Source organism: Lepidochelys kempii, chromosome 2 (genome assembly GCF_965140285.1).
Source record: "Lepidochelys kempii isolate rLepKem1 chromosome 2, rLepKem1.hap1, whole genome shotgun sequence".
In the NCBI taxonomy this organism is placed as follows: Eukaryota; Metazoa; Chordata; order Testudines; family Cheloniidae; genus Lepidochelys; species Lepidochelys kempii.
Window position 1 is genome coordinate 41,174,539 of NC_136381.1, and position 24,569 is coordinate 41,199,107.

General features: G+C 41.5%; 1 protein-coding gene across 7 annotated transcripts in view; it reads right to left on the reverse strand.

Annotated features, from left to right (window-relative positions):
• MATN2 (matrilin 2) overlaps positions 1-24,569 on the reverse strand; it is a 127,491-nt gene that overhangs the window by 44,923 nt on the left and 57,999 nt on the right. For all 7 annotated transcript variants that reach the window (XR_012157127.1, XM_073330495.1, XM_073330494.1 and 4 more), the window contains exons 5-6: positions 17,529-17,651; positions 3,819-3,941 (exon numbers count right to left, since the gene is read on the reverse strand). Coding sequence is in view for 6 of the 7 variants with exons in the window: in XM_073330495.1 (XP_073186596.1) it covers positions 3,819-3,941; positions 17,529-17,651 (246 nt within the window). In the remaining variant the exon portion in view is untranslated. The remainder of the gene's footprint in view (positions 1-3,818; positions 3,942-17,528; positions 17,652-24,569) is intronic.

Consider the following 24,569-nt stretch of genomic DNA (forward strand, 5'->3'; position numbering starts at 1 on the left):
TCAATTTGGAGTGGGCAAATCTACTGTGGGGGCTGCTGTGATCCAAGTAGCCAATGCAATCATTGAGCTGCTGCTATCAAGGGTAGTGCAGGTCTTGGAAATATGCAGGTCATAGTGGAGGGCTTTGCTGCAATGGGATTTCCTAACTGTGGTGGGGTAACAGACGGAACACATAGCCCTATCTTGGGATCAGACCACTTTGGCAGCCAGTACATAAACCGCAAGGGGTACTTTTCAATGGTGCTGAAAGCACTGGTGGATCACAAGGGACATTTCACCGACATCAACATGGGATGGCCGGGAAAGGTACATGACGCTCGCATCTTCAGGAACTCTGGTCTGTTTCAACAGTTGCAGGAAGGGACTTACTTTCCAGACCAGAAAATAACTGTTGGGGATGTTGAAATGCCTATAGTTATCCTTGGGGACCCAGCCTACTCCTTAATGCCATGGCTCATGAAGCCATACACAGGCACCCTGGACAGTAGTCAGGAGCTGTTCAACTATAGGCCGAGCAAGTGCAGAATGGTGGTAGAGCGTGCATTTGGATGTTTAAAAGTGCGCTGGTGCAGCTGACTAAGTCGTTTAGACCTCAGCAAAACCAATATTCCCATTGTTATTGCTGCTTGCTGTGTGCTCCACAATATCTGTGAGAGTAAGGGGGAGATGTTTATAGCAGGGTGGGAGGTTGAGGCAAGTCACCCGGCCACTGATTACACGCAGCCAGACACCAGGGCAGTTAGAAGAGCACAGCAGGGCACGCTGCACATCAGAGAAGCTTTGAAAACCAATTTCATGACTGACCAGGCTACGGTGTGACAGTTCTGTTTGTTTCTTCTTGATGAAAACCCACCCCCTTAGTTCACTCTACTTCCCAGTAAGCCAACCGACCTCCCCCCTTCGATCACCGCTTGCAGAGGCAATAAAGTCATTGTTGTTTCAAATTCATGCATTTTTTATTAATTCATCACATAAATAGGGGGATAACTGCCAAGGTAGCCCAGGAGGGGTGGGGAAGGAGGGAAGGAAAAGGCCACACTGCACACTTATTGAATACCAGCCTTCTGTTGCTTGGGAAGTCCTCTGGGGTGGAGTGGTTGGGTGCCCAGAGGCCCCCCTCCGGTGTTCTTGGGCATCTGGGTGAGGAGGCTATGGAACTTGGGGAGGAGAGCGGTTGGTTACACAGGTGCTGCAGCGGCGGTCTGTGCTCCTGCTGCCTTTCCTGCAGCTCAACTATACACCGGAGCTTATCAGTTTGATCCCCCAGGAGCCTCAGCACTGCATCCTGCTTCCTCTCATCATGCTGCCGCCACCTATCATCTTGATCCCACCTCCTGCCCTCGCGTTCATTTTGTGCTTTCCTGGACTCTGACATTGCTTGCCTCCATGCATTCTGCTGAACTCTTTCAGTGTGGGAGGACTGCATGAGCTCAGAGAACATTTAATCGCGAGTGCGTTTTTTTCACCTTCTTATCTGCACTAGCCTCTGGGATGGAGATGATGGGGGAGCGTTGAAACATTTGTAGCTGCGGGAGGAAAAAAAGGGAGAGTAGTATTTAAAAAGACACATATTAGAGAACAATGGGTAGACTCTTTCATGGTGAACCAAGCTGTTAACATTACATAGCACATGTGCTTTCGGTACAAGGTCGCCAACCCCCCCCCACCCCCAATTCTCAGGGATGATCACCTCACCCCACCCCTCACTGCATGGCTAACAGCAGGGATGATTTCTTTTCAGCCACAGGCAAACAGCCCAGCAGGAATGGCCACCTCTGAATGTCCCCTTAATAAAATTCCCCTATTTCAACCAGGTGACCGTGAATTATATCACTCTCCTGAGGCTAACACAGAGAGATAAAGAACGGATGTTGCTTGAATGCCAGCAAACACTGGGACCATACGCTGCCATGCTTTGTTATGCAATGATTCCAGACTACGTGCTACTGGCCTGGCGTGGTAAAGTGTCCTACCATGGAGGACAGAATAAGGCTGCCCTCCCCAGAAACCTTTTGCAAAGGCTTTGGGAGTACCTCCAGGACAGCTTCATTGAGATGTCCCTGGAGGATTTCTGCTCCATCCCCAGACACGTTAACAGACTTTTCCAGTAGCTATATTGGCCGCGAATGCATCCCAAGTCTTCAGGGCAAATTAATCATTAAACATGCTTGCTTTTACACCATGTATTATATTTACAAAAGTACACTCACCAGAGGTGCCTTCTCCAGCTTCATGGTCCGGGAGCCCTCCTTGGGAGGGTTGGGAGGGTATTGGCTCCAGGATGATAAATGGTTCCTGGCTGTCGGGGAGAACGGTTTCATCCTCCTTCTCCTCATCATCTTCCTCGTCCCCAAAATCCTCATTCCTGTTGCGTGAGACTCCCCCCTTGCAGAAGTCCACGTACAGGGGTGGGGTAGTGGTAGGGGCACCACCTAGAATTGCATGCAGCTCATCATAGAAGCGGCATGTCTGGGGGTCTGACCCGAAGTGGCCGTTTGCCTCTTTGGATTTTTGGTAGGCTTGCCTGAGCTCCTTAAGTTTCACGCAGCACTGCTGCCGGTCCCTGTTATAGCCTCTGTCCTTCATGCCCTTGGAGATTTTTTCAAATATTTTGGCATTTCGTCGTTTGGAATGGAGTTTTGATAGCACAGATTCATCTCCCCATACAGCGATCAGATCCAGTACCTTCCGTTCGGTCCATGCTGGAGCTCTTTTACAGTTCTGCGACTGCATGGTCACCTGTGCTGGTGAGCTCTGCATGGTCACCTCTGCTGATGACCTCGTTACAATGGCCAAACAGGAAATGAAATTCAAAAGTTCCCAGTGCTTTTCCTGTGTACCTGACTAGTGCATCTGAGTTGAAAGTGCTGTCCAGAGCGGTCACAACGGAGCACTCTGGGATAGCTCCCGGAGGCCAATACCATTGAATTGCATCCACACTACCCCAAATTCAACCCAGCGATGTCAATTTCAGCACTAATCCCCTCGTCTGGGATAAGTACAGAAAAAAATTTTAAGAGCCCTTTAAGTCAACAAAAATGGCTTTGTCGTGTGGATGGGTGCAGAGTTAAATCGATCAAACGCTGCTAAATTCCACCTAAACTCGTAGTGTAGACCAGGGCTCAGACACCCATGTGTATCTAGGGTTGTATAAGATGCTTTGTCATATTGCACTGCATTATTTCATAAACTGTATTTGTTCACACTTAAAAATATGGGCTAAATTAATCACTGGTATAAGGAGTGTAACTCTACTGAAATTAATAGAGTTGCACCCACACACACCCACAGCAATTAAGTTTCTTTATCATAATCCATATGTAGAAAGAAACAAAGTTAATGTTGTACATTCAACCTTTCCTTTTACATTTCCTGAATGTGGCATGCTTAGCTATGCAACCTTAACAGTGCCTTAATATGGGGCATTTTGCATTTAATTATTAAACTTGTTTTATAAACAAAGAAAATTTAAGAACTGTGTTGTATAAAATTAAGCTGTTTTTCTGGTCTATTGCACAAGGAAGGAGGACACTCAAAATAAAGGACTCTGGCAATCCAAAGGGATCATGCAACATAAAGGCTTTTGATTTTACTACCTAGGGAGAAGCATGGCCTCATGTTAAGAACTCCTTGTCCCCAGAGAAGGAGAAAACTTCCACTGCTTTTATTTCCTATGGCTCCAGGAGCTAGTCCATCCCTGAGATTCTACTGAATGTCCTCAGCATCTTCAGGAACAGCAATGGGAGAATCACCACTGGAAATTAGGAGGTACAAGGAGAGCAAATTTATCATAGTACTTAAAATTCATCACAACTTACTTCTGCAAGTTCTTCTGTCTGGATTTAGAATAAATCCTTGATGGCAGCTACAGTAGTAGGAGTCATCCGTACTTACACACTCATGTTGACAACCTTGGTTATCCAAAGCACAAAGGTCTACAACTGAAAAAGAAAATAAGAAGAGTACATAAAATTAAGATAAATGGAATCAAATAAAAATATGATTAAATATGTATATTATGGCAGTGGCTAAGGGTCCTGATCAATGTCCAGGGCTCTACAAATAAGGAATTGACATGATCTCTGCTCTGAACAACTTGCAATTTAAGAACTTTAGTGCAATGATTGATGCACCAATTATTAGGGGCTCACTCCCTTTTTTCAGAAGGGATACATTTTGAATGGCTGATCACATTTGTGACTATGTTGGAAGACTCAGTGTGAGATCCCATTCAACTCCACTTTTCTATGTTGATTAGAGAAGGGACACAGAGCAGATTCTAACCTGGGTTACTTGATGTTAAACCAGGGTACTGTCATTGATGCAAGGGATTTAGACCACAGTAACTGAGATCTGAATCTGATTCTCACATTGGTCCCCCCACCAAATACAGTCAGCAGCCCTTTTTTTAGATTGGCTACCTGGAACTTTTGTAACTTTTCAGCATGTCTTCTCAGCTCTTGAAACAGTGCCTTAATCCTACACTCCATACAAGATGCATTTAGCACAGGTTGGGGAGAGGCAATAGTGGTTTTACTCTAGTGTTATCTTCTGTCCCTCTGCCCCCAATCCTGGAACCAACTGGGGCTGTGCCAGACCCCAGAATAGCTACTGTAACTTATCCCCAACTGCTTATGGCATCAAGGAGCTGAGCCAGCCTCCAGGAACCACAAGTGTAAAGGGGGGAGCACACCCCCTGCACTGGGGACTGGGACAACAGCTTCACTCACTCTGTGTCACCCCAAGATTCCCATTTGAAAAGCAGCTGTAGCAGAGGCCAGGGTCTGACCTGGATAGTTTACGTTAGAGCCCTTTGTTTGACAGAAAAAGAATGTCATAATTACTCTAGTCACTTACATCAGCATATTTAAAAGACAGAATACAATCAGGCTAAACACCATGCAAGTTTTAAAATAAGAGTTTACACAGATAAGTAAGAGGTTCAAAGCAAAAGTGCGTAAGTAGTCAAATGCAAATAAAACTTTAATTCCCTGCAACTTCAGTTGTTTCTTCATTCATCAATTCTTACAATAGATTAAACATAGACCAATCACAAAGCAAGTGTTCTTTCCACAAGACACTGCCTGGCTCGCACTATTCCCATTTTGTCTGATCTAAGTTTTATTTTCTGCTCAGGACAGCAACATGCTCAACTTCACATAGAAATGTGAGGAGTAGGGTCGCCAACTCTGACTGAAGCTATTCCGGGATTTTTCCCCCCCCCCACATGATGTAATGTCATTAATTGTACTGTACCTAATAAAATCTCCTGGATTGCTTTCAATAGTCACCAGGAGATCGATGCTGCTTCCGGTAGACTCCCAGCCAATCCGGGAGGGTTGGCAACCCAAACAAGGAGTTAGCTTTCTTGACACTACCAATAGAACAACTCTGCCCTAGCCGCTGCTAACCCTTTCTGTTACTTTATTTATCTGTTTTTAAACCTCCCAAGTTACATTAAAATTCTCCTTTGAGGAGGGGACATTTTTTTCTTTATATTAATCAATTCTCTTAACCACACCCCAATTGTCTCCACTAATTCAGGCACCCTAGGGTATTTATTCAAGACCATTTACTCTGGAAGGCAAATAATACATTTATGCACATTAAGGACATTTCTGCTAACACTTAGGGTTATTTGGTTTGAATCCAGACTATTTGGACTGCTCATCATGTATAACCACTTTCTTCTATCTTCCTGTTTCCAGACTGAATAGCTTCAGATAAAAATATATTTATTGAAAATGTATGTTAAAGCTACAAAGTTTAACACAATAATCAGCCTTCCCCTGAAACCAGATCCAACCATGTATAAATTTCCAATTGTCCTAAAAAAAAAAGTATTTAAATAAATGAATACATCAAAGAATACACACAATTTTCCCAAAGTAAATTTTGCTCTAGTAAAAATGAGCACATCTGTAAAGGCTCGACTTGTATCTGGTGTTTAATTACACAGTATCAAATTGCTCTGTGATTTCTTCCAGCTCACCCCCTTATCACTGGGATGGCCTATCGGAGCCTCTCCATAGCCTCTCTTCATTCAAATCTCTCATGTAGATCTATTTTTACCATCATGGCTACAAGAAACAGGCCAACAAATCAGAGCAAAGTTGAGGGGAAAATGGAAAAACTCTAGTATTTTTTAAGACGTTTTATCAATGAGTAACATATGAGCAGACATGATTCAGACCACTTTATTCACATTTGGTCCCTCATTCTTCTCTCTCTTAGTTGGTCTATCTTTTTAGACTGATCTTTTTGGTGAAGGGACTGTGCCTTCCTATGTCTATACAGGAGCATAACTGAAAAATAAGAGCACAACTGAAAAATAAATAATAATAGTTGATACAGGACCTATATTTCTCCAGTTTTCTCACTAAAGGATAGATTGTGCAACCCTTATTGCGATGAGCACATGCTCACAGGAGCAGTCCTATTGGCTTCTACAAGTGGTTAGCTTGCCAGTTTCTCTAGTGTAAACAAACCTTGGTGACTGACTGTATGTGGCTGACGTGCTCTCTTGCCAATTGCTCTTAGGGGCAAACATCATTGCACTGTTGTAATATTTTTCATATACAAATTAACCACACTAGGCCAGCGTTTCTCAAATGCAGCCACCAGGGGCTTTTCTTGTGGCCACAGCCTTCTAAGCAGTGATTGGGGGTGGGGGAAGCAACGGCCCCTTCCCCGGGACTGCCATCAGGGATTGGGCTCTGCCCCCTCTGGAGCCAGAAACACTAGAGGAGCAGGCAGCCTGTAAGTTCCCCACCTTCCTGGGCCCAGTGGGGCTCGGGCTTCTGGCTTCAGTCCTGGGGTGGCGGGTGGCAGGTTCTGGTCATGGGGCAGCGGGCTCTGGTCCCTGGCCGCAGGGCTGCAGCCCGGACCCCAGGCTATGGGCACTGGGCCCGGGCTCGCCACCCCCCCCCATCACCGCTGGCCCCCACTGCCTCCCAAGCCCCTCATCCATTGCCCCTGCTACCTCCTTACCCACCTCCCCATCCAGGGCTTAATTTTCCCCCCAGCTTGCTGGGGTTAAGTAAATTTGCTGTGAAAAGTGATATTTGTATGTTTGTTAATATCACTTTTCACTGCCTCCCAGCTAGCTAGCAAGTCTGCTTCTGTGAAAAATGATATTAACAACATACAAAGATCATTTTTCACAGCAGCAGACTTACTAACTAGCAAGTGTAAAACAAAAAAGCAAAAGAAAACAACAGCAAAAGACAAGAACATGCAAAGCACCTAATTTGTGTTTCTATTCTGTTTAGGGTCAGTAAAGAACAGAGACAACTGTACATTATTTTGATTGAGTTTGGAAAAAAAAACCCTTACATAAATAAATTACAATGATTTGGACATGTATATTGGCATATTTATTTGTTTTTACTAAAGTTAATTAAGCATTTAGGGAAAAATTGTCAGAGTGGTCACCAGCAAGAGTTGGTGGCTGCATTCTGAGGCCACCAAAATTTTTATTGTGAGAATCCCTGCTCTAGGCAGGGTTAGACCTGCTGGGCTGTGTTGGTAGTCTCATTATTTATTCTTTTCATCCTCTTTTACGCTACCTACTGGTGGTACTTACTCAGAACAGACATCTTCCAACATGATTTCCGTTAGTAAATGGGATATTTAAATCCTCCACGGAGTAAAATATCCATGGAAAGACTGAGAAGAATTATAAAAGCAAACCTAGGTGCCTTATATTGAAGCATGACAACCCTTTCTTCGGTACATGGAAAATATGCTAAACAAAGTAAATTAACTAAGTTAGTGTTCCTCAATTAACATCTGAAGAGGTTTGAGATTGTGAGACAGAAGTCCTCGGTGTGACCTAGACCCTGCTTCGGGGGACATTTAACAGAGGGGAAAGAGGAGAAGAAAAGAAGTCTCCATCTAGAATCGGTAGATATATCTGCCTTGTTTGCCAATCAGGATACTGTGTAAGGCCAATATAGTTACTGAGCGTTTATGCTTGGGGAGCTAAGGATTGTAGGAAAAGATGCGTAGTGTGTAACCTTGACTGCTTATGTGATTCTTTCTCAAATAAATGTGCATTAAGCATATTGGTTTCCGAATTCTCACTGGTACCGGTAAAACCTGCCCAGCTGTGGACCATTTAAAGATCCGTTTCAACACCTGGCATCGGTGCAAGCCTGGTGTACATAATCAGCTAAAGTAAAAACATGTTACGCAACCAGAGGGAAAAGGTTAAAGATCTTTTTACCTATTCTTTTTCTTTCTTTTCATTGGTCTATTGGCATTAGAGAAGGTAACTTTTTGGCCAGCACATTTTGACCAATTTGACTGTAAATCTTTAAATACACAGTGCATCAGACTTCTCCTTTGATCATGCCTGTTTTGTAATAAATCATTTACCTAGTAAATACTATTCACAAAAATGAATGATACTTTAATATAAACTTATGAAAACGGAGAGTTATAGCTCCTGACTGAATAATGCACATGTTCACATTTACAGGATTTTCCACCAGGGATCAGCATGCATCCTTGATTACATTTGCAGAAGCAGGACATTTTTCATAACAACATATCCATTCTAAAGTCTGAAGTTGCTCAAATCACAGAAGTCAATTCTTGCAGATCCACTGCTAATAGGAATAGCAAGTTAGCCAATCACTCTTTTCTTTGCAAACAAATTAGAATGGCTAATTTATACATAGTTTTAACACTTTATGGAAACATTATTAATGATCATATATTGACCCATGCACATGTATTGTAGGGATTAAAAAAAGTTAAAAGTGAAATCACGTATATGATGAAAAAAAATCTACAAATAAAAGTGTAACTAGGATGCTTTGCATTTAGACTTGAATCTGCCAACACTAGCATCAGGATGAATAGCATGAGTTAGAGGATTCCACCAAAATAAGTATAAGTAAGCAATACTTGAGAGATCAAGTGGATTTAGTTCAGAAGGAGAATGCAAGATATAAGAGGGAATACCAGTCAGAACCAGATCATGCAAATAAATTGGAGTTGAGGATATGAATGCTTTGAACATTACTAAGAGAATTTGGAACTTGATTCTCCGTTTCAAAGAAAGCCAATGCACTAATGGAATGGAATGGGAAAAACATGAAAAATTAAGGATGCAGCTCAGTTCTGGGTAAAACATTACAGACTTTATAGAGAAGTGGTGAGAAGACAACAATTAGAACGTTGAGAGAAGAAATTATATAGAAATGTACTAATGTTTTAATAAGAAAAACATGTACTTTTTGTGTATTAAAGAAAGAATAGGAGCTGCATCAGAATAGAACCTATAAACAATTTCCAGTGAAGCAAGTGCGTTTATTTATATTTGTATTGCAGTAGTGCCCGAGGGTCCCAATAAGGATTGAGGCCCCATTGTGCTAGTTACTATAAAAATACAAAGGATGACACAGTCCTTGCCTTGTAGAATTTATAATCCAATTTAAGACAAGATGCTACAAGTAGATGTAACAAACAATAGAGGAAATAGTGAGGGAGGATGAGGACCACAGTCATAATAATAATAGGGGTTTATATAGGTTAGTTAATGTAACCACCTTTCTGATTCAAAGAAACTTAAATTGAATCTTTTATGTGCTTAAATAGATATATATCCATAAGCCCCACTAGTCCTCTGTATTCAGCATTAGTGATACTGATACTGGAATACTGCATCCAGTTCAGGTGATCACATTTTTAAAAAGATGTTGAAAAACTGGAGAAGTGAAAAGAAGAGCCACAAAAAAGATACCAGGGCTGGAAACAAAATGCCTTACATGGAGAGACTTAGAGAGCTCAATCAGGTTAGTTTATCAAAAAGAAGATTAAGAGGTGACTTAACTATCTCATATAAATTCCTTGGGCAGAAAATACTGGGTACTAAAGGGCTTTTTAATCCAGCAGAGAAAGACATAATAAGAACAAATTGCTGGAAGCTGAAGCCAGACAAATTCAAGTTAGAAATAAGGCATAAATTTGTAATAGTGAGCGTGATTTATCACTGGAACAAACCACGAAGGGAAGTGGTAGATTCTATATCTCTTGATGTCTTCACATCAAGACTGGAGGCCGTTCTGGAGGATATGCTTCAGTCAGACAAGTTATTGGGCTCAACACCGGGGTAACTGGGTGAAATTCTATGGCCTGTTGAATACAGGAAGCCAGCTAGAAAGAATCCAACTTCAGAGGACAAGAACATAAAATGGTACTTGAGTCCTAGGACCTATGGAAAAGCATCAGTTATGTAGCATGAAAACATTCTGCAGCATTTTGAAACATTGTGAAACAAGCAGATGCATGTCCTCTAAAAAGCCAGACATGGATCTGATCCGCATCTGCTTATGGGTGAGAATGAAACTCATATGCTTTATATCTTAAAAAAGTTTCAAATCCAGGAAAACAAAACAAAACAATGAGCTAAGAAAAATGCTCAGGCAAGTAAGCATTCCCATATTTAAATCATGAGACCAAGAGTAATTGAAACATTTCAAAGGACTAAGCACACAGTTGATTCATCTGCAAAAGGCACATACAACCATAGCTCTCATAAAAAACAAAATGGGAAATGGCATGAAAAATGCCCCATGGTATGGGCAATTACCTATTTTACATATTGAACTAATATTATCCTGCTTCCTAGGGCATTCTAAGAATTTACTTAAGTGGGCTGTCAAGATGCAGATTACATTGTGTTATGGGGCTTTAAAATGACAAGAATTTAGCTGGAAAGAAGGTACAGCTTTGGGAACTTGTTATTTCTTACAACTTGAGAAGAACTGTGCTGGGACTGTGTGTAGGGGCCTAGGCTCCAATTCAGGAAAGCATTTAGGCGCATGCTTAACTTGAAGTATCTGCTTAAGTCCCATTAATTTCAATGGGACTTAAGCATATGCTTAACTTGGAGCATGTGTTTAAGTGCTTTCGTGAACCAAGGCCCGAAAGCAAAAGGCAAAGAACTAGCACTTATTAGTTCTTCGACAGAAGATACCAGAACAGGACATTCTCCTGAAATATAAGACCAGGAAGGAAGGTTTGTGAGAAGGGAAATAGCCTAAAGAGCTAGATTACCCTAAAACATACTGTGGTATAAGTATGGAAGAAGTGAAGAATGAGTTATTTACAAAGTTTTAAGGACAAGATTATGTTTTGTATTTAATATTTGTTTTCCTGAATTTTCATTCTCTTGCTTTCATCTTGCAGTACCCTGGGCCTATGTTTGTTTCTTTACTGCCAACGGTACGAATTAGAGGCACAGAATGCCCAGTTCCTTTAAGGGAACTAAGCTTAACCAACCCATTCTACAGACAAACTTAATTCATAGGCGCAGCTTGACTTCTATATTTTGGGGGCGGCTCCAGTCAGGCCAACAGGGACACGTGCATGGTGGGGGCAGCGGCGTATTAACGCCTAAGCCAGCAAATTTATATATAGCAGCCAGAGGCTGCTTCCCCAGACGCCGGTTCACGCCCTCGGCCCCTGCCCCCGTTCCCCACCCCCTCCCTGCCCTTAGTGGTCCCCTTCCCCAAATCCCGCCCCTGCCCCCGCCTCCTCTCCTGAGCGAGCCGCATTCCCCCCTCTTCCCCCCTCCTTTGCAAAGCTGTTTTGAACACAAGCAACGGCAGGGAGCGGGGAGAAGCAGGACCCGGCGGCACGCTCAGGGGAGGAGGCAGAGTCGGAGCAGAGGTGAGCTGCGGCGGGGGGGCGGGGGCGGGAGCTGCTGGGGGGGCAATTATTTCAGGGCCTAGGGGTGGCAAAATCATTCATCCACCACTGGGGGGGGGAGGGGGGAGGGAAAACTCTGTGCCTGCCCACAGGGGCACCATTTCAGATTGGGTTTTTTTGCAGGGGTCAAATTTCACCATGATTCCAGGAGCTACATAACTGAAAACTCTAGGGTTTTTTTTTTTGCAGATAATAACTTAGAAATTATCTGACAGCAGCACTGTATCTAATTCCTATATCAAGCAAGAAAATTAAATATTAGACCTACTCAGCTCTAATATTAACGTGTTCTAACATCTTATGGAAAGTCACTTAAGGGACACTAGTTAGGTTTAAAATTGTAATGTATATTCTTACTCAGATACACTTACTAAAGTCAGAAGTGACCATCATGATCATCTAGTCTGACCTGCACCTTGCAGGCCACAGAACCTCACCTACTCACTCCTGTAATAGACCCCTAAACTCTGACTGAGTTACTGATGTCCTCTAATCATGGTTTAAAGACTGCAAAAGCGGCAAAGAGTCCTGTGGCACCTTATAGACTAACAGACTACTGGAGCATGAGCTTTCATAGGTGAATACCCACTTCGTCGGATGCATATAATGGAAATTTCCATAGGCAGGTATAAATATGCAAGCAAGAATCAGGCTAGGGATAACGAGGTTGGTTCAATCAGGGAGGATGAGGCCCTCTTCTAGCAGCTGAGGTGTGAACACCAAGGGAGGAGAAACTGCTTTTGTAGCTGGCTAGCCAGTCACAGTCTTTGTTTAATCCTGAGCTGATGGTGTAAAATTTGCAAATGAACTGAAGCTCAGCAGTTTCTCTTTGAAGTCTGGTCCTGAAGATTTTTTGCTGCAGGATGGCTACCTTTAAATCTGCTAGTGTGTGTCCACGGAGGTTGAAGTGTTCTCCTACAGGTTTTTGTATATTGCCATTCCTAATATCTGATTTGTGTCCATTTATCCTTTTACGTAGGGACTGTCCCAGTTTGGCCGATGTACATAGCAGAGGGGCATTGCTGGCACATGATTATGTTGATGCTTAACTTCCTCTCTCTCCCTGGTATTTATAACGCCTCTCTCTCCCTGGTATTTATCCCTCTGATGTATTTACAGAGAGCAATCCTTTCTCCCCTCAGCCTTCTTTTGGTTAGACTAAACAAGCCAAGCTCTTTGAGTCTCCTTTCATAAGGTAGGTTTTCAATTCCTCAGATCCTCCTACTAGCCCTTTTTTGCACCTGTTCCAGTTTGAATTAATCTTTCTTAAACATAGGAGACCAGAACTGCACGCAGTATTCTAGATGAGGTCTCACTAGTGCCTCGTATAATGGTACTAACACCTCCCTGTCTCTACTGGAAATATCTCACCTGATGCACCCCAGGACTGTATTAGTCTTCTTCACAGCCGCATCACATTGATAGCTCATACTCACCCTGTGATCAACAAATACACCCAGGTCTTTCTTCTCCTCTGTCACTTCCAAATGACAAGTCCCCAGCTTATAGCAAAAATTATTGTTGTTAGTCCCTACATGCATGACCTTGCATTTTGCACTATTAAATTTCACCCCATTTCTATTACACCAGTTTACAAGGTCATCCAGATCTTCTTGTATGGTATTCCAGTCCTCCTCCTTATTGGAAATACCTCCCAACTTTGTGTCATCTGCAAATTTTATTAGCACACACACACTTTTTTTCCTAACATCAGTAATAAAAATGTTAAATAAGGTTGCTCCCAAGACTGATCCCTGCGGAACTCCACTAGTAACCTCCCTCCAGCCTGACAGTTCACCATTCAGTATGACCTGTTGCAGTCTCCCCTTTAATCAGTTCCTTATCTAACTTTCAGTTCTCATATTAATCCCCATCTTCTCCAGTTTCACTAATAATTTCTCATGTGGAACTATATCAAATGCCTTACTGACATCCAGATAGATTAGATCTACTGCATTTCTTTTGTCTAAAAAATCAGTTATCTTCTCAAAGAAAGACATTAATAACTTTGTTACTACCTCTTGAATACAATTGAAACAACTGTAGAAAATTTAAAAAATTATTAAAGCTAATGTTAAAAAATTATATACTACACAGGTTAAGAAAAGAGTGGCTGTACATCTGGGTATAGTGTTTAGATTATCCACAAATACAAGTTTGTTTTTAAAATCATAAGATCCATAAAGTGCATAATCAGCAATAACCCAAATTTACGTGAATAAATTTAAGAATACAGTTTAAATATTAGCATTCAAGTATTCAGGTACATCACTCATGAAAAGTTATACAGAGTTGGTTGTGGAAAGCAAATATAGCAATGAGTGAAAACTGTCCGTCAGTAATTGAGAATTTAGGGTAGGTTGTCCATTTAGAAAATACAATCCAACAGGGAAATATTTCAGTTACTTTTCAATTTTGCTTCTCATCGGCACTCCAGCTCATCTCACCTGATATTGCCGATGTTTGGTGATGTGCTCTATGTAGATGTCCCTCGACCACCTGATGGCATCTGACACCATGAGTTGCCGCATCAGCCAAGCATAGCGCTGACCGATTCCACATTCTCTCAACATTCTCTCATTACTGTAGTACCATGCACCTTAGGCTCTGATGATCAGTGCGTGTGTCTGAACCTGGTAACCCTTAGCTCTCAAGGTTTCGGCCAGAGGGGCATATTTCTCCACCTTTCGAGCTCGGGCATCACGGAAGGCCAGGATCCTATTCTCAAAGGGCACTGTGATGTTCACCATCATGATCTTCTGGTCCTCGTTGGCGATGACGATGTCCAGTTGCAGTTTGCTGTCGGTTCCGAGGATGGCAGAGTTCACGGCCACCTTCCCTACGGGTGGCAGGATGGCTCTGACTAGGCGATTCTGGATGGCATTATGATGCAGCTGCCAAGCTCTGGAATGGGGCTTGCAGCTACACAGGATGTGGGGTAGCGTCTCATTGGCATAGCTGCACTTCCTGCATCGCTCGTCCCGATTCCTGTATCTACAATTACTTTCTATCATTTAGAATCATAGAATATCAGAGTTGGAAGGGACCTCAGGAGGTCATCTAGTCCAACCCCCTGCTCAAAGCAGAGCCAATCCCCAATTAAATCACCCCAGCCAGGGCTTTGTCAAGCCTGACCTTAAAAACTTCTAAGGAAGGAGATTCTACCACCTCCCTAGGTAACGCATTCCAGTGTTTCACCACCCTCCTAGTGAAAAAGTTTTTCCTAATATCCAACCTAAACCTTCCCCACTGCAACTTGCGACCATTACTCCTTGTCCTGTCCTCTTCTACCACTGAGAATAGTCTAGAACCATCCTCTCTGGAGCCACCTCTCAGGTAGTTGAAAGCAGCTATCAAATCCCCCCTCTTTCTTCTCTTCTGCAGACTAAACAATCCCAGTTCTCTCAGCCTCTCCTCATAAGTCATGTGTTCCAGACTCCTAATCATTTTTGTTGCCCTTCGCTGGACTCTCTCCAATTTATCCACATCCTTCTTGTAGTTTGGGGCCCAAAACTGGACACAGTACTCCAGATGAGGCCTCACCAATGTCGAATAGAGGGGGACGATCACGTCCATCGATCTGCTCGCTATGCCCCTACTTATACATCCCAAAATGCCATTGGCCTTCTTGGCAACAAGGGCACACTGCTGACTCATATCCAGCTTCTCGTCCACTGTCACCCCTAGGTCCTTTTCCGCAGAACTGCTGCGTAGCCATTCGGTCCCTAGTCTGTAGCTGTGCATTGGGTTCTTCCGTCCTAAGTGCAGGACCCTGCACTTATCCTTATTGAACCTCAACAGATTTCTTTTGGCGCAATCCTCCAATTTGTCTAGGTCCTTCTGTATCCTATCCCTGCCCTCCAGCGTATCTACCACTCCTCCCAGTTTAGTATCATCCGCAAATTTGCTGAGAGTGCAATCCACACCATCCTCCAGATAATTTATGAAGATACTGAACAAAACCGGCCCCAGGACCGACCCCTGGGCCACTCCACTTGACACCGGCTGCCAACTAGACGTGGAGCCATTGATCACTACCCGTTGAGCCCGACAATCTAGCCAACTTTCTACCCACCTTATAGTGCATTCATGCAGCCCATACTTCTTTAACTTGCTGACAAGAATACTGTGGGAGACTATGTCAAAAGCTTTGCTAAAGTCAAGAAACAATACATCCACTGCTTTCCCTTCATCCACAGAACCAGTAATCTCATCATAGAAGGCGATTAGATTAGTCAGGCATGACCTTCCCTTGGTGAATCCATGCTGACTGTTCCTGATCACTTTCCTCTCATGTAAGTGCTTCAGGATTGATTCCTTGAGGACCTGCTCCATGATTTTTCCAGGGACTGAAGTGAGGCTGACTGGCCTGTAGTTCCCAGGATCCTCCTTCTTCCCTTTTTTAAAGATTGCCACTACATTAGCCTTTTTCCAGTCATCCGGGACTTCCCCCGTTCACCACGAGTTTTCAAAGATCATGGCCAATGGCTCTGCAATCACAGCCGCCAATTCCTTTAGCACTCTCGGATGCAACTCGTCCGGCCCCATGGACTTGTGCACGTCCAGCTTTTCTAAATAGTCCCTAACCACCCCTTTCTCCACAGAGGGCTGGCCATCTATTCCCCATGTTGTGATGCCCAGCACAGCAGTCTGGAAGCTGACCTTGTTAGTGAAGACAGAGGCAAAAAAAGCATTGAGTACATTAGCTTTTTCCACATCCTCTGTCACTAGGTTGCCTCCCTCATTCATGAAGGGGCCCACACTTTCCTTGGCTTTCTTCTTGTTGTCAACATACCTGAAGAAACCCTTCTTGTGACTCTTGACATCTAGGCTTGTTACTCTAGACATTTAGGCTACTTACTTTTTGCAGTTCACTGAGCTTGGAACAGATATTTAACTTTAGGAAACATCCTAACAGCCCTTTCTTATCTTAATCACCTGTTCATCACTCTGTTTATAAACAAAATTCTGACTCCCTGCCTGCCTCAAGGGCATAAGCTCCGAGCAGTCTCCTGTCTCCTCTGCAGAACTCTTTATATAGCAGACTACTGCCTCCCTGAGGCTTGAAGTTTGGGGGGGCAATGCCCCCAGTGCCTCACCCAAAATCCACCCATAACTTGATTCTCACACAACAAATCACTACATAGTGATCTTTTAGTGCCACCCCTTGGAAACAGATGTGGAAAACCTCCTCCGCATACCCTGGCATGGAAACAGATGTTTCAAGGAATGTCCACCCTCTCCCAGATTTTCCCAGGATCTGATTCCTACCTGAAGAGGTAGCAACCCTAGAGTAGTATTACTAGCATTCTGAGAGTAGTGTCTATGCTTTTGGGGTTTTTTTGTGCTACCAGTTTAAATAGTACCATGCAATGCATTGCTGATAACCCACATGGATTCTGAATAGAAAATCAGGTTGATTTCAAAATGCCAGCATAACCCTGTGTGAAATTAGTTGGGGCAATTTTTCACCTTTTTGTTATTTCAGAGTTCATTGAAAAAAAAAAAAAACCCTAACAAAAATGCAGTATATTGTGCTTAAAATCTGTGTGAGAAAGGAGAGTTTCCTATCAAGGCTTGTGGCTGTACTGTACATTTATTTGTACTGAAAAAGTAGAAATCTTTCACACTATTTAACTTATCCTGACTGCAAAATTTAGTCACAGAAGTCAATGAGATCGGAACAAAATTAATCAGGTGGTTTGTGTCAAACTCTCTCCCCTCCAAAAACCAGCCCCCCAAAACTGAATCTTGTCTCCCACCTCTTTGGCTTGTGTGCCAATGGGAATTTCTAAGATAATACTTACGGATACACTTCTTTCCATCTTCATCGAGCTCATAGCCATCATAACACTGACATACATGGGACCCAGGTGTGTTCACACAGATCTGTTCACAGGCATGTTTCTTCACAGCACACAGGTCCTGGGCTGCAAAAAACCATCACATGAATATGAGACTTCTTCACCTTCTATATTGCATAGGCTTATATATTGAAAATGCTGTTCAGGAAGATATGAATAACTTATCAGAGAATGACACATTCTAAGGAGGAGCACGTTTCCAGGACAAGGTTTGAAAAATTTATGCTCTCAAGAGTGAACACATACTGCTTAAGGGCCTGATCCTACACCCACTGAAGTCAATAGCAAAAGTCCATTTACTTGAATGGGGCAGGATCATGCCCTAGTGGACTGGACGAAAAATAAAAGTTTGGATTTTTTTGTTTGTTTAGGGTTTTGGGGAAAAAAATAGAAATAAGTTCTGCAGGTGTCTGAACTTAATCAATGTTTCATTTATTCATTTTTTTCATTTTTGGGTTTTACATTTTTCCTTCCCCCTCCTCTAACTTTTTTCCTTTTCCCTTTTGCCACTGGCAAAAGGAAAAAGGAAACCAATAAAGAGAAAAACCAAAAACTAAGAAAAAGACCCATATTTTTTGTTTTTCAATTTTGTCAGAAAAAAACACAGAAAATTTCTAAAATAAAAAAATCTCACAAAAATTACTTATTTTGAAAAAAGGCTCTGTTTGTTTTTACGTTAACATTTCAATAGAAAAATGTAGATCAGCTACACTGCTTAATTTAGTACATTTGCTATATGAACATGATGATCTATATATAGCTCAAGAACAATGTGAGGGAGTAATTTAAATAAACAAGTACAATGTGAAATGAATGCAATATGAACATTGTTTGTTAAAACAGTTATTTTCCAGAAATAGAAAGTTAAACCAGAAACATTAATGCTTTTCAAAGGTTAGGATACTGTTTTGAAAATATTATTCTGTGAAATAACAGTTGGCTTCTCCGCAAAATAACAACACAATGGGTAGCCTGTAAGATAGATAGATATATCTTTATCTTACAGGCTACCCATTGTAATATACAGAGAGAGCGAGAGAGAGAGAGGCATAATCCAAGCACAATGCAGTTACATCATTGCAGTGTTTAATGCAGAATGTCAAGATTGTCCAATGGAAAGCTCCCAAACCTTTCAGTTACAGCCAATTTAATGCTATTTACATATTTACAAATGTATTAGGTCCCTGAGTAAACAGATAATAATACTTAGCACTTATGTACCAGTAGCACTTTTAATCTTCAAAGCATGTTACAAATATTTATTATTTCTTGAAATGTATAAAATACAACAAAAGGTGCCTATCCTCTGGGCATCTATCTCATAAATTAAAAATCACAAAATAAATATAACCATAGAACCGCCCATAAATATATCCACCTTAACCTTCACCCTCCTGCATAGCTGTTAACAAAGAGGAGAAAAAAGAGAAATATTAACTAATTAATCCTTAGAACACCCTTTGGAGCCCATGCTGGTTAAATTATTTTTCATGAACAATTAATTTGGTATATGTTTCTGTCTGTGAAGTGTCACTGTTATTACAGACCTGTTAGTTTTTCAAAATTGTTTGACAAATAATTAATGGAAATAAATCCCGCTCTAAGGATTGCTCTCCAACTATTTATAGCAGGTATTGACTTGATTAGTAAATAGTCAGAATTCACTATTCAAGTTATGTGATTGGTCATGAAAATCATGGGCTTTTTTCCTTTTTGTTTTGTTTTTCTGTTCCCTGATTAGATAACACTTATAAACTACTTCTGCTCTCTCAAAATTCAGTTTAGTTCTAAAACATTTTACTTCTTGATTAAACAAATCTTGGTTAGTGGGCCAAAATTCACATCCCTCAAACAGTCATAGGACCAATATTTGCTTGCGCAAATATCTGTGAAACATTAAGGGAAAAAAAGGTGCAAATACTGTTGATTCAATATATGATTCAGATGAGGAAGGTGAGGCATTGAGGTTAGGTGATTTGTCTGAAGACATGGAGAGAATGAGTTCTTGCTTTAGACCCCTGCTCAGACTACAGCTTTCCCTCATTCTGCAACATATTTCAACAAAATGTAAAAACAACATAGACAGTAGTCAGTGATTTTATGAACTAACAAGGTACAGTTCTGTCACACAGTGAGCTATGACTTTTCACATCATGCGAGAGAAATCCTGAGAATTTCTGAACAGCCATCACTTTATTGTTAGCTGCTGACATGCAGGAAGATATTTTCTACTCTCTTGATTTCCTTTAAGCTTTATGAAGTATTTTACCTTCTACTGCTGCTTTTGTAAACAGGGCAGCAGAATTCTTGTCGCAGACAAGTTTATATGGATGGTCTCAATATTACAAATGCTGTAGCTGCGATGAATGTGCTGAGCAGTCATAGGACAGCAGAACAAAGGAAAAGGTTCGTGGCATTTGGGAGGACTGTTGCTCAAGAGTGGGTTAGGTGTGACAGGTGCAGTGCATCATTTGAAGGCAGCTGGGTTATGAGAGCTGGCGCATGGAACGTTACAGCTGCCCCAGAGTTGGACACCACCCAAGCACAGGGGGAACAGTGTACTGTTGGAGGCAGTGCACGAGCTGCTGCATCAGCATAGAAGAACAACGCAGAGGTGTCCCCAATGAGACCTACCCCAGGACTGCACCCTGACTGGGAGACATGCAGGATACATAATTACCTCTAGTCAAAGGGGAGGAGTGGACTAAGAGGGGCACCAGTGGGCCAGGTGAACCCATATCTTCTTTTGGATGTGCCCTAGGAGCCAAGATAGGGACTACTCTTGTCGTTTCATTGCAACTGTTAAAGCTATCATACCTAGCGTATTTGTGACCTGTTCTGCCACCCCTTGTCAATCATATTTTTGTCTGAGCCATGCATTGCAATGAACCCACCAGGAGCTGGAGCCCATAGGGTCCAGCAGCTTATGCACCATTTATGCTTGCCTTTGAGTTGTGGTACACTAGGCATGGTACCAAGTACTGTATCTGAAAAGGGTTGATGTACCACAGTGATCCCACTATATTCCTCCTAAATACACACGAACACACCATGTATTCTTTAAAGCTTGTGCTGTTTTACAAGACACCTCCATCCTCATGCACTAATCCATGGATTTAAGTTTCTTTGAGAATTTGTTTACAGAGCTCAGTCCTGTATTCCTTACTCAGGCAAAACTCCTGTTTGTTTTAGATAAAGTTTTCCTGAGTAAAGAAGCCAATAGTTTGTATTCTAATTAACTTGTAAATGTGCTCAGCAATCAGAACAGTCCAATGACTGTCCTAGACATTATACTGGTGACAGTGGCTATCCTTCATTGAAGTGATCTGAGCTTCTGTAGCAGGATGACATATAGGGTTTTATCCCCACTATTGCCATGAGGTTCTGAATAACTTGGAGTGCAGCATTGTGACTCAGAACCCTGATGCCTTGGATTTGCTGGGGTAATCTCTTACATTAAATTGTACTTCATCATCAGCTTTATAAAACTCATTAATATTGACAAAGCAGAAATTCAATATTGTAAAGAATGATTTCTTCTAACACTTTCTGCATTTATTACAATAAACATTCTACTTAGCACTTCAGAATGTGTTTGTATTCAGTTTAAGAAGAGAAATGCAATGCTTTATGTTACATGAAAACGTAATTCCAGGAGGCCAGAGTTTAAGTGATCTTATATAAAAACTACATTACAAGACTGTTAAACTTGCAGAATCAAGCACTCAAAAGTTAGGAAGTGCCAGAATTAAAAATGTATGTGGAACCATAATTCAGACCCCTTGTGTATATGCATTCTGAGTAGGCTGGCAGAAACAATTTTTATTTTTGCATAATTTCAACAGATAATATTGATGTTTATTTTTAAGCATTTTTAAAAATTATTTTTATGTATTTAAATGTTCACAGTTGCACAAAGTTTTTTTTTTGGGGGGGGGTCAGACAATATTTATTTAATGACAGTATATGTTGAGATTTTAAAAGTTAAAGCTTTTTAACTATTAAAACACAAACTGTTAACATCTCATGTCAAAATATACAAAGTAAACAGCCTTAAATCAAGCTCTAATAAGGTCTCAAGCAGCATTTTTCTTACTTTGCCTATCTGTAAGTTTCAGTTATCATCAATGGAAATATTTTTCCGTCTGTTTGTGTGTGTACGGTGAAATAGACATTTATCAACATTTACCGATAAAAAGTTAGTTCTTCCAAGCTTCGCTGTGAGACAGTCTTTAATTACATGATCATAAACTCTCTTTCCACAAGATCCCTCCTCATTCAGTGCACGGGAAGCATGCTACTCACTGAACAACTAGCTATTCAATATTTCATTTTATCCTCATTGTTCAGCATGCGGTCCCAATGCCTTATTTACTGCAAACTATCCAAACCTTACTCTGAAGACAGAGTAATTATTTCCTCATGGGCTTTTCTACAGCACTCATCATTATAATATTTGAGTGCTTGACAAACGTTAATCAATTTATCTTCACAGCATCCCTGTGAGGAATGTGGTATTGTTTTCCCATTTTGCAAATTGAAATCATTGCACAGGAAACCGTAATACTGGCATTTTCTTACTTCTGAGGGCTTGAATTTGCAAACAGAACATTCTTTTAATGTAGTTGTTATGTACAATTTTCTAGATTTAAAAAAAACAGAAATTCTATCACATAGAAGAATATTGACTCCCACATGGTTCAAATCAGCAGGCTTGGAACCTTTCGATCTTCAGAACAGACCTCTGGCACTTGAACTAACCAAGTAAATGGTAGCAGTAGTACGCTCTCATCCTCTATACAGACTCTAGTCAACAAAATAATTGTAAGAATTTTTCATATGGGCAAAAGAATGCATTTTTCCCTAATCCTCTGGGTTTGTCTATATGGCAAGTCACTGAGTGGCAAGCCCAGGTGTGAATCTACAGCACACCAGCTTTCTGCACAGTAATATCCTGTATGGACCCTGCTACAGTGGAGTAAAATCTCAGAGTGAGGCTTGATGTACAACTATTTGAAAGTGCAATATGCCAAGCCGCACTCCAGAATTTCACTGCCTTGTACAGTGTCCATGGTAACTTGCCATGCAAACAAGTCCTCTGAGAAATGGCTGGCTATTTTTGCTTAAATTGATCATTTAAGATCTACATGCAGGAGAGAGGTCCTTCTTTCTAATGGGAAATTATTCTGTGAAAACTGTATGTTAATTTAACAGTTTCATGATGAAATGTATCAAATACAGGAGTTAAAAAGACAACCATACATACATACAGGGAAACTACCACCTTTTCCAGTCTGCATTAAAGTCAGTAAAACCTTGCTGACTGCAATTAATTTAAGGGCTCTTAACAGCAGAATGGCACACAATAAAGAAAACAAACGATCACTTCTTCTGATGTACGCCAGTTGCTCTTTGTATCCTCTTCTCCAAACATAACTATTCACTACTTCCCATTTGTTAATTTAAAGAAAGGTGTTAAAATATCTAAGGGTACGTCTTCACTACCTGCCATCTCGGGGATCTATCGGGGATCAATTTAACGCGTCTCGTCTAGACATGATAAATCAATCTCCGAATCAACGCCTGTACTCCACCTCGGGAGGAGAAGTAAGCAGAGTCGACGAGGGAGCCACCGCAGTCAACTCACCGCCATGAGGACAGCCAGGTAACTCGAACTAAGATACTTTGACTTCAGCTACGCAAATAGCATAGTGGAAGTTGCATATCTTAGTTCGAAACGCACCCCCCCAGTGTAGCCCAGGCCTAAATAAGGAAACTATTTAGGAAAGAATGGAAAACTAAACTTATAAACTTGGATAAATACATCTGGTTCATGTTGATAATTAATTGCCCTAAATGTAAACATGACAGAGGTTTATCTTGCACAGAGGTCATGTAGGGAATGTGTTTTTGTCTGTGTGTGCTTGTGAAAATCAGAGGCCAACAGCAATAGCTAGGTCAGGGTCTGTATAACACACAACTCTACCAATGCACTTAATGCCTGATGTACAACACATCTCTTTCCATATTTGATCTCTCCAGGACGTACAGTGCTGTTTGCCTCAAACTGTTTGACAATGTAAAAATATGTCCAGTAGGGAGTATCCTGAGAGCAGACGACATAATTCATTTCACTTTTGAGTTTAGCTAACCGGAACCAAGTCATCTGATTGACGGATGGATGGACGAATGAATGGATGGATGGACGAATGAATGAATGCATGCATGCAAGCAAGCAAATATGGAAAAAACAAGAAAACACATATTGAAGACAAAGTATGGGAGAATAATGTAAAATTTAATCTTGCATATTTTGAATCACAGCTAGAGAAAGGAAGAACAGGATGAGGAAAAATCAGGCTCTAAAGAATGCTATTGCAGAAACAGCAGTGGAAATGCTATCACATTAAAGGCTGAAGTGCGATGGCCCCTATAGTGATTCGCACACACCACTCCAACTGACAATTTTGAAGTCCCACTAAAGATTGAAAGCAGAGTAGGATATGTGTCTACACAGCATTCTGGAATGAGCCTCCAACCTGGGTCAACAGACTTGGCCAAGGAAGGCTCACACTGCAACTTCAAAGGGCTGTCTACACAGCTATTTTTAGAATGCTAGGGCAAGCCCTGCTCGCCCAGTTTCTGTTGACCAGGGCTAGGAGGCTCGCTCCAAAATGCTGTACAGACATACCCATAGAGCCCAGAATCTGCAATTCCAGTTGAGATTCTGGTGATACATAAGTGTGTAACATAACAGAAAACAGCAAGAGCTAATAAAGAAAGGATCTTAACCAAAAATGAATAGCAATTAAATTGAGTTATCAGGTTCAATTTTTTGAGAGGGGGATAACAGTGTGAAAGTGAGAGAAAATAAAATAAAAATGCTGAATTTTTAACAGTTTTCAGGAACTATGATCTATTCTAGAAAGCCGGGGGAGAGGGAATATTTCTTCAAAAATACATTTGTTCAGTGAAAATGAAGAG